We start from the raw sequence: 10781 nt of genomic DNA, 5'->3' as shown, positions 1-10781 counted from the left end.
ATCATAAAGCATTATTATAATAGTTTTGTGTTATACGACCTATGCACAAACAAGTGTGTGTTGTCCTTGTCTTGTATATCCCACTCTACATAGTGATGATATTTATTTGGGTCAGCTACACCCCAGAGATGTCGAATTGACTTTAATTTTATACCTTGTATGAATAAGCTGTTACAAAGATTCAGTAACAGAAGTTTCTATTGTTGCGTATGTAAATCCATCATACTGTATTTAAGCATGTTTAACAGCAAGATCCCAAACAGAATGTATCCGTTTCATTGGTTCAAAACCATGTTCACAATCAACTCTCATACAGTTCGGAAAAGTTGTTTTTAAGGTGATCAGTGTTATAAGACACACATAGGATACTCTGCTTTTGTTCTCTTCCACAACAAAATTCACTTACCTTGTTGAAACTTCTTAAAAATTCATCTGTTTCTTCTCCCTCATTAAAAAGTCCAGAATATTTGGCATGATTGGCATTTACACATTTTTTATACACAGTTGTTTTTCTGCATACTTAAAAAAAAAAAAAAAAAGTATGTATGCTCTTTGTCATACTTGCTGGCTGTAATGACTACATTTCCCGGAGTGGGATCTATAAGGTCTTATCTCTTATCTTATCTATCTTATATGAAAATGCGAATATTGTTAATTTTAGACATTTACCTACTAGACACAAGATGTCTGTCACTACAGGGTGAAGTCTATTCTCAGTGTATGTGCACACGAGGATTCACGTTTCCTCCTCCGACTTGTGTAAGCTGCATACTGAACTTTGATTGGCTCCATCGTACCCGAACGTACGTGTGTTAAACTGAGTTTCAAAGTGAGCGCAGAGAAACTTTCCCCCCTCAGCAGAGGAATGTGAAAACAGCCGTCTCGTGTCAAACTTGGCACATGCACCATTCTGGACAGTGAATCTCAAGAATCTAAACAAAGAAACAATAAAAAAAAACACATTTTTTTAGTGGAGGGGGACTTTAAGTATGTTTGAGTTGTTAGAGATCATAAACTTGGTGGATAAACTAATCACTAATCACATTGAGAGGGCTGTTTGCAGCTGTTTTTGATTTTATTTTATTTTATTTTTTTTTTTTTCAGTTTCTGTAGTTCACCTTAGTTTGGCCAGATTTGTCTTGTACACCTGCCTTAAATGTAAACCAAAGAACGGCTCTTGCACATCTTCTCCCAGCCGCATGCTTCTTTTCAAACAGCTCTCCTCATAATTTATTTCCCCACCTGCCCCACTGTTTAACTTAAGATTAGATCATCGCCCATCAGCCACAGTCCTGCTCTTTTCTAAGCTCCCCTCACTCAGTATCTTAGCAAAATATCAAAATATGCCAGCGCAAGTTTAGACAGTGATAACTAATAATGGTTGTCAGTGTTAAAGCCAGGGGCAGAGAGCGAGACTGTCCACACAAACCAAAGCCAACAGTCCATTAGCGCAGAATGCTAACAGTCAGCCAGACTCTGGGAAATCTCAGAACATTGTCAAGGTCCGTGTGGAGCCAACCAGGGCCGGCTGACCCAAAGCAAGAAGCTCCTAAATCCCAGTGCTCTGCGTGTGTATGTGTGTCTATCTCAAAGGCAAACACAGTTCAAAGAAAACATTAAAAGCCAAATGAAGATAAGCGATAAACTTGTTTTCGATTAACGTCAAGATGTATGTTTGGAGTTTTGGCAGAGTCTAATCGTTTGCGAGACCGCTGGCAGGGCAGCCTGGTGTGTGTCAGTCCCTCCCTGGATATTATGACAAAGTCTCTACAATGCGAACACTTACTGAATGCCCTCATACCCTGCAGAGCGAGAAACGGGGAACCGTGCCAGCCTAAAGCTCTTGTGTTCCTTCGTGCTCTAATCGACATTTAAACTTTTACATACGTGTGTTTGCCTGTTTGTTTCTGTGCTTTGTCGTGTTTGAAAGTCTTCAGATGGTTTGAAGGAGAAAGAGGTGGAGCGACAATCCGCTAACCAACAACCAGAGAGGAAGCAGAACAGGAATACAGAGCAAAGATTTCTCCGTCAGCTGATTTTGCGGAGCTTTAACATGGGATGAACTCCTGACGTCAGTGACTTAAGGTGCTGTCTTTATCATTTTCTCAGTTATAAAACTTTCTTAATGTATTATACCGACTATCATGAAAGCTATCATAAAATAAACCACAAAAGTAGATGGAAGTGAAGAATAGTTCCTTTCAATTTAACAGTGTTGCTCCCCTTGACTGTGATCACATTGGATGCGTTGCGCTTTATTTCCTGTTTTTCTGTAGACTGAAAGAGACTTGTCTCCTCTGAACTGGGCAAACATTGGTTTTTGATTTTGTTTGGGTTTGTTTTTTTTTTTTTTAATCATTCCGAACACACTACTAGTTAAACAGACCTAAACTTTGGTGCTGTCACAAGAAATGTCAGTGTAGCACAAAGAAAACAAGCTGCTACTAGCATAACCGGATAGAAACTGCCTGCGTTCGTGTTACATTATTGGAAATGTTGGATCAAGGGTTTTGACACTGGGACAGGAGGTGTTAGGGCTGACCCCCCATGCGGTTTAGTGTAGTGCTGAACTGCGCTCACCCTTTGGTTGTTTGACCTCTCGTCCGCATCTTCACATTAAGCAGAGCTGCTGCATCTTAAAACCCTTGTTTCGCTCACTTTCTGAGGACCAGCTACATAATGCTCTTTGTGCCTGTTGACCACTAAGACCATACTAAGAAATTGTTGTACAGTGGAAAATCATGAATGCCTTTTTGTCCCCCATCTCTCAAGGCCTCAGGTAGACAAAGCCTACAGTCATATTTTTATTGAAGAAAATATTCAAAAGGCAACTTTGTGCTAAAATCACTGTAACTTTGGAAATTCCCACTTCATTTTGGGCTCAGACTGCCAAAGCCTCATGTCCCCCGTTTCTTCAACAACATTTGCACCGCAGGAACTTTCCCCAGGGACTAGGAACCTTTGGAGGAACTCGCTGTATTTCCACCGTGCAGACCAGGGTTCTGAATTAGGTTCTGGGCACGTGAGCCCTCCAAAAATCTCTGCGCTGGGGCAGTGCTTGTAAAAGTACAGGAACTTTGGGAGTGGCACTGAACATTTCTGATTGGACGAGTAAGTGCCGCATTTTATTTCAGCCACCATTTTTCAAACTCTGCAGCCACAAATCAGTTTGGTTTTTGTTCACCGTGCTTCGACACATCATCAAGGAGAAGACAGCGTAAAACATCCAGGTACTTTGGGTGCAAATGGGGCTTTATATATATATATTTATATGAGGAAGGGCTCTCTTCACAGCTGTAGGGACAAAGTGAACGATTACAGCGACCAGTAAGTCTTTCAGTGTGCCAGCACTGTTTTAAGATAGGCTCGGAAAAATCAGAAACGGTTGTATCTCATTCATAATGTTTGCAGCTGCTTTGCGTTAACAGTCTATAACCTGATTTATTATAAAATCTTTATCTGCACTGTACAGTCACTGCAGCAATCAGATTAATGAAGTGTGGTGAATTAAAATATTAAGTTTACTCGTTTTACGCCATTCCAGCTCTTAACTTCTCACTTTTCCTGCTAGCAACCGTCTCTTTGGTTTGACGCACTGATGTATAAATAAAGGTTGTTAATGTCTGTCAGCCTTCCAAGAACACTTGTGTTGCTTGCTTACATGTTTCCGTGCTCACACATACAGTGCCTCTCTAAAGGAACTTCCTGTTTATGGCCAGCTGTGCCCGGTATCCTGACTGAGAGCCTGACCAGATCCTGGCCTCTGAGCTTTGACCCCTAACCCTGAAGGGGTCGGGGGGGTCTACAGGGATAAAATGCGGTGCACCACCCTCCTGGCCCTGCTGACAGGGGTCATGCTGTACTTAGTGATGGGGGCGCTTGTTTTCCGCACCCTGGAGGCCCCCAATGAGAATTTGGCATACAAAGACCTGCTCACTACCAAGCGCGCCTTCCTCGATAATAAGAGCTGTGTCACCGAGCTGGACTTCCACAAGCTTGTGAAGGTACAATTGAACACTCTCTCTCATTACATAAACACACAGACTGACTGAGAATGTGACTTTAAACAACTAAACTAAAAACAAATACGGTTTTTATTTTGCTTTTTTTTTGCTTTTAATATAGAAATCCGCTTCGAAATCATAGAAAAATACGCCCTATAACTCCAGAAGGGTTAGTGTTAGTCCTTTCATGATTTTCAGGCTAGTTTTCAAGCTGCAGCTCCACCTCAGCCTGAACCAGCGTTACAGTCAATCTGCAAGGCTGAAACGCAGAGTGTTCTCCAGAGTTCCTCCCCAAATGTTCCTCATTGAGTCATGTTTCAATGTATGCCAAATTGGTGACATGGGCAGCACTTACTGAACTAATGTCTTTTTCAGTCTTTGCACAGTATTCCAGTCAAAATATCAGTTTTTAAATGTACTAGGGTTAAAATAAAGCTAAAAAAAAAAAAAGAAAGAAAGAAAGAAAAAAAAAAGCTGAAGTGTTATTTTCACAATTTCCTCTCTACAAATGTCACCTAAATACAGATTTTACAAACGAGAGGGCAGACAGCCCGAGGGCAGTCTTTTAAACAGTATCTTCACCTCACCACAAGGCTGTTAAATCACTTGTAGAAAATAGTGGCGGAAAGTAACACAGTATATTTACTCAGTTGTCGTACCTAAATACAATCTTGCATCACTTGTACTTGAGTAATTCCATTTTCTTAAACTTTATACTTTACTTTTCATATTAAGATGCCTCACCAAAAGACATGTGGTAGATTCATAGAATACAACAGTAAAATGAATCAATCGTGTAATATATGGTACTGTATCAGTCACTGGTGTCATTTTTCTGCAGAATGAGTACTTTTGGTATTAAGTGGTGATACGAGTCTAGATAAAATGCTAATTGTTTTATTGTGGCTGTAAAATGAATAAGCTGGTTTGGGTCCTGTTGTGTATGCATGTGTGTCAGAGGGTACATTTACAGTTAAATCAATTAAATCGCAGGGAGTGGCGTCTGCAGTGGAGGCAGGCCTGGATGTGAGCAGCCTTCCTGCCAACTTCACCAGCCGCTGGGACTTGGCCTCCGCTTTCTTCTTCTGTGGTACCATCATTACCACCATAGGTAAGTGGGGACTCACCTTCAGGCTGCACTTTGAAGATCCAACAGCTATAAAAAGCTCTCTGAAGTCAAGACCTCTGTTGGAAAGATTACATACCTGATATGTTGTGCAACTGATTAATAAGAGACCTTTTTCCACACAGTTCCTGTAATGTTGAAGAGATCTGAGTTTCATTCTGAACATCCTTTCATCAGCCTGTCATCCTCATAGCCAAAACTCTAATCTATGAAAAATTGCTTGATTGTTAAGTGCAGGAGGCTGACTCTTTATAGCAATTTATTTCGCTGAAGTACAAACGTGAATACCCAGAAATAAATCTGTCTTTTTAAAATATATCCTGACATGGATTTCCAATAGATCAGATCTATAATTAGGTTTTTTGGTTCGACCTCACAGATGAGGAATAGCTTCAAACTGCAGGCTGGAGATTTAGCTATAACAACATTGTAAAGTGGCAGGGCTGGTCTGGAAGCAGAAATGATCTCTTTGGTTGAAAACTGATCTTCATCAGCTGAAGAACTGAGTGGTTAACTTAAAAGCGGTAAAAGCAAAAAGCGAGGTCAGGATTATTCTCATGCATAATGACTGCCATTCAGTATGTCAGTGAGTGCAGCAGACATGTTTGCCTCTTTCTGATGTCGCTTTTTATTCGTCTTTTTTTGTCTTTGATACCAGGCATCGAAATCCATCTGAACATCTAAACTTGCGTTCATACTAACTTCTATGATAGTGAAGGTCCTTCTGTTCTTTTTATTTCTTCATTAGGTTTTGGGAACCTGTCTCCTCGGACGTGGTACGGCCAGTTGTTCTGCGTGTGCTACGCCTTGGTGGGCATCCCTATGTTTGGCATACTGCTCGCTGGAGTGAGTGACCACATGGGCACAGTGCTGCGGAGAGCTGTGGCCAAGATTGAGACCCTCTTCCTGGTGAGAATGGTCTGTCCTGCCCAGCAGCCGTACCTCGGGTGGATTTACACCTGAACTACTGGATTCTGTGTGATTTCCTAGTTAAGAACATAGTTAGAACCTCCTACCTGAATGTGAGCCGTCGTTATTACTGTAAATATATATTCCTGAAAGAAGGGATTCTTGGTTTTCCCGACTGCTTTAAAGGAAATTGCAAACTGTCCCTGTGAGAGTTAGAACATTATCATTGTCTCTCATGCTTACATTCAATATGGATGTATGTTACTGAGGACATTATTCAGAATTAATTGAGTCTTACCTTATAAAGAGATATTATGGACACACCAATAAGCAGTGTTCATGTAAAGAACGCTGACATTTGACCTGAAGCAAAAATTAAATCAAATTTAATGTGTAAATATCATTTCAGCCTTAAGTCACTGTCGCTCATTCTGCTGCTGTGTTTGCCCTTATCTTTCTCTCAGAAACGCAAGGTCAGGCCGACAACGGTGCGCGTGATCTCGGCGGTTCTCTCCATCCTCATTGGCTGTCTGATCTTCCTCGCCGTGCCAACAGTCGTGTTTCAGAAAGTGGAGGACTGGTCTTTCCTGGAGTCGCTCTACTTTGTGGTCATCACGCTCACCACTGTTGGCTTTGGAGACTATGTACCAGGTACTCACACACACACACACACACACACACACACACACACACACACACACACACACACACACACACACACACACACACACGGGTTTTTTCATCACTTGTGGGGACATTACATAGACTTACATGCATTTCCTGGAGACTTACCCTAACCCTAACCATAACCACTATGTGCCTGTTCCTAACCCTATACCTAACACAACAAGTAGTGTCCAACCTCATGGCTTACTTCAGACAGTATGGACAAGACACAACAAGAAATTGTGAGGCATCTCCAAAGGGTCACAAGATGGTTACCAGAGTATGAAACAAGAAAATCTAAATTCTTCTCAACAAAACTTTTCTTGTGTCTTTCTTCTTATGAAATACTAAAGAATTTGAGTTCGTTGGGCCTTAAAAGTAAATCAAATTAATCAGTCTGACAAATGAAAATAACTCCTCACTTTAACTGCTATTCCTGGAAATAGACATTGCTTTGTCTCAAAGCTGGGTTCACATTTCAAACAAGGCTCTTGTGCTGCGAGTGCCACTTGGTAATTGCAGCGGTCTGAGGTCAAAGCATTTCTTACTTTAACGCAGTGGCATTGCAGCGCGCCACATGCGTACGTACAATAATAATCGGTTGACTGGTTAGCTGATCCACAGAAAATTATTCTGCAACATTTCGGTCGATTAAACTGTTTCAGTCATCTTTCAAGAAAAATACTCTCAACATTTGCTGGTTCCAGCTTCTCAAATGTGAGCAGCCATAACCATGATAAATCTTTGGGTTTTGGACTGTTAGTCAGACCAAACAAGAAATCTAAAAACCTCACTTTGGGCTGTGGGAAATTGTTATGGCGTTTTTGTTTTGTTTTTTTTTTCCACTTTTATTTTCTAGATCATTGTAAAAATAATCAGTAGATTTATTGAGAATGAAAAGAATCGTTTGTGAAGGGATGGTGTGCAAAAGCTGCAATAATGTGAGGATGGCTTTAAGCAAAAAATGCATGTTAAAGCCTCGTCTGTAGCTTCTCCCTCGCTGAGGTTTCATTGAACAAGAAACTGTATTCCTCCCTGCTCCAGGACTCTGACCTTTGACCCCTGTGAGGGGTCAACAGACAGAGGAATACTGTATCTCTTTGGGAAACATCTCATCCCATTAAATCCAGCTTTCTCTGTGTCCAGGTGGTGGTCGTGAGGGCATGTTCTTCAAGCCTCTGGTGCTGTTGTGGATAGTGTTTGGTCTTGCCTACTTTGCCTCCATCCTCACCATGATAGGCAACTGGCTGAGGGTGCTGTCTAAGAGGACCCGCGCTGAGGTGAGAGATGTATGCTATTAGACAGCCAGGAATGTATACCAAGAGAGGACGAGCTACGCTTCGTTTTTTTAGAGGGTTCATCCTTGAGGTTGCTTATGTCTCTCACTCTCAGATGGAGGAGTTGAGGGCCCACGCGACAGACTGGACCCAGAACATCCAGAACATGTCCATGGACTTCCGCATCCCAAACCCTCTGGAGTTCAACGACCCCTTCCTCCTGCAGCGCCGGCGCTGGAAACGCAGTGAGCGTCGCCGCATCCGTCGTGGAGCCCAGGGCACTCTGGGACACTGGGTTCGGGGAGGATCTGAGAATGGACACCTGCCGAACCGCTGGGCCGCGCTCTCCAGCTCCATGAGCCAGCTGGACACCCATCCGTCTCTCGAGAGGGCGGTGGTAGCCAAGTCCAGGCCGCGAGTCAGTGCTGCTAGAGGTGAAACGGTCCCGAGAGTGGGGCCTGGATTGAGGGTGGACCCCGCTGTGGGTCTACAGGTGGAAAGCAGGTCGTTTCCTCATCTGCTGGCCCGCTCATTCTCCCTCCCTGTGGCCCGCTCCACCTCAGAGCTGGACTCAGCAGGTGCAGCCCTGCAGGAAGGATCCTTCTCTGGATCTGAGTCTCCTTTTGATTCCAGATCAGACGTCTCCTCTGTCTCCTCGTCCTTCTTGGCGTTCCGCAGGTTCCAGCCCAGCATGGAGGAGGGAGGGACCGCAGGCATGAACACAGTGCAAGAGAAAAACGAACTGACTCCCGCAGAGGAATATGGATCAGGAGAAAAGAATAGCTGCAAACACGCACCTGCCTCCGGTTTGCCCCCTCTCACCTCCTCTCTTGCCCCTTTCATTCCTCCCTCTCACCACCCAGTCCTCCTTCCCTCCGCTCCCCTCAACATCGCCTCCTCAGCCAGCTGCCAGCTGCTGGATTTCTTCGGAGAGAACCTGGCGTACATCGATGAGTCCTCAGACGCTCTGAGTGACCAGCCGGCAGCAAGCGAAGAGAGGAAGAGACGACCACGAAAACCCAAGAGGAGGAGCATCAGTAGGCAGCTGCCACACAGGTGGAGCCCCCTGCTGGTGAGGAGGCCCCACAGCGAGCTGCAACCACCTTCAAATCCGCCCACACCACCTCCAGACTCATCTCTTTCAGACCGGCCCCCATCGGAGAACCACACAGGCTCAGCTCCGACACTCTGACAGACAAATTCAACATGTGACAGAACTCACTCTGAAGAGAAACATAGACACTTTTGTTTTCGCTCCAGTTTCTCAGGAGTTGAAATAAAATATCTGAGACTTTTTCTGTGCACACAAAAGGATTGTTTCTTTGAACCTTTGAGCACAAATTTGTTGAAATCCATGTTTGTGAGCACTTTTCCTTTGCCAAGGTAATTCATCCATCTGGAAGGTGTGACATATCAAGGTAAAACAAGGTGCAATAAAAATGCACCTGTGTTCATTGTCCTTATCTTATGTCTGCCTGTACCGTAATCCCACCACCACCATGGGGCACTCTGCTCACAATGCTGACATTAGCAAACCACCAATCGCGCTGTCTGCCTCTGCCCAGTCCAGTAAAAACCAGTATGCATCAAGGAAGAAAGCGGTTCTCCAAAGGGCCAGACGCCACTGAATGTGAGCGTTTGCCCACTCAAGTTGGTTATGACGATGAAAGATGCTGATGAGGGTGACAAGGATGCAGATGAGCTTCCCTGAGAAGGTTTATGACAGTTTGTGCAGAAATTATTTGGTTTTGCAAACCAGCCGTTACATCAGCTGTCTGAGACGATCTTGCAGGTGAAGCAGCCGGATGTGGACATCCTGGGCTGGCGTGGTCAGTGATGGTGAGGCCGTTTCCTTGGACTTCCAAAGTCCTGGAAATGACAGTGGAGACAGTCAGTTCAAGGGCAGCAGCTCTGGTGGACACAACATGCAACATCCGTGTTCATTGTGTTCTGAGTTTTGAAGAGGCCTTTTTATTGGGACCCTCGTAAAAATCATGCTGTTTAGACAGCATTTTGATATGCCACACCTGTCACAGGGATGGATTATCTTGGCAAAGGAGAAGTGCTCACTAACATGGATTTTTAACAAATTTGTGCTCAGTCTTTGAGAGAAATAAGCCTTTAACGTGCATGAAAAAGGTTTTTGATCTTTAACTTCATCTTGTGAAAAATTAGAGCAAAACCAAAATGTTTATATTTTTGTTTGGTCACACCAAAACTGTGGGTTTACAGCAGACCTGACACTCCCACCGCTCATATCATATACAGCATTTTCCACATGAAAGTCTCACCGTCATGAATGAAGCCGATGTTTCAGGATATTTTTAGCATCTATGTTTAGCCTCACAAAGTCAGCACACAAATTTTGCTTTGTTGCGTTGTGATCTGGCAGTCTTGATGTTTAGCAGGTATAATATTTACCATGTTCACTATCATTGTGTAGCTAGATGGCGCTAGATGAAAAGTCAGGGAGTCACCAAAGCTCCTACAGGTCTGTCCCAGTACCCACACTTACAGCCTTGAGCGCTTAAGTGCACATTCACACACCAGCAGGTACTTATAGTACACAAGTGTGTCCACATCAGAAGACGACCAACACACAGTTCACTTCACCTACACGTTTCTTTCACAGTGTATTGATCATGGTGTTATGCTCCACCTGTCCAGCTGGCCAACCTATAGGCTGGTCAGCAGGCGTGAATGAGTTTAAGTTTATGACTTGTTGGATTCAGCGTGAATAGTGTTATAGGATAGTATTATATCCTTTTATCAAAGATTAAGAAATACGTTCCATCCTTG

At 43.5% G+C, this 10781-nt stretch overlaps 1 protein-coding gene across 1 annotated transcript; it reads left to right on the top strand.

The window, feature by feature from the left end:
• Positions 1-3815: 3815 nt before the first annotated feature.
• kcnk4a (potassium channel, subfamily K, member 4a) lies at positions 3816-9174 on the top strand. The gene is made up of 6 exons (XM_076739740.1): positions 3816-4004; positions 4998-5115; positions 5879-6039; positions 6504-6690; positions 7852-7985; positions 8098-9174. Exons 1-6 carry the CDS (start codon positions 3816-3818, stop codon positions 9172-9174), a joined length of 1866 nt encoding a protein of 621 aa, XP_076595855.1.
• Positions 9175-10781: the final 1607 nt, after the last annotated feature.

The sequence above is a fragment of the Chaetodon auriga genome, chromosome 9, assembly GCF_051107435.1.
Source record: "Chaetodon auriga isolate fChaAug3 chromosome 9, fChaAug3.hap1, whole genome shotgun sequence".
In the NCBI taxonomy this organism is placed as follows: Eukaryota; Metazoa; Chordata; class Actinopteri; order Chaetodontiformes; family Chaetodontidae; genus Chaetodon; species Chaetodon auriga.
The sequence above is the reverse complement of the archived record's forward strand: the minus strand, read 5'-3'. Positions and strand labels throughout refer to the sequence as shown.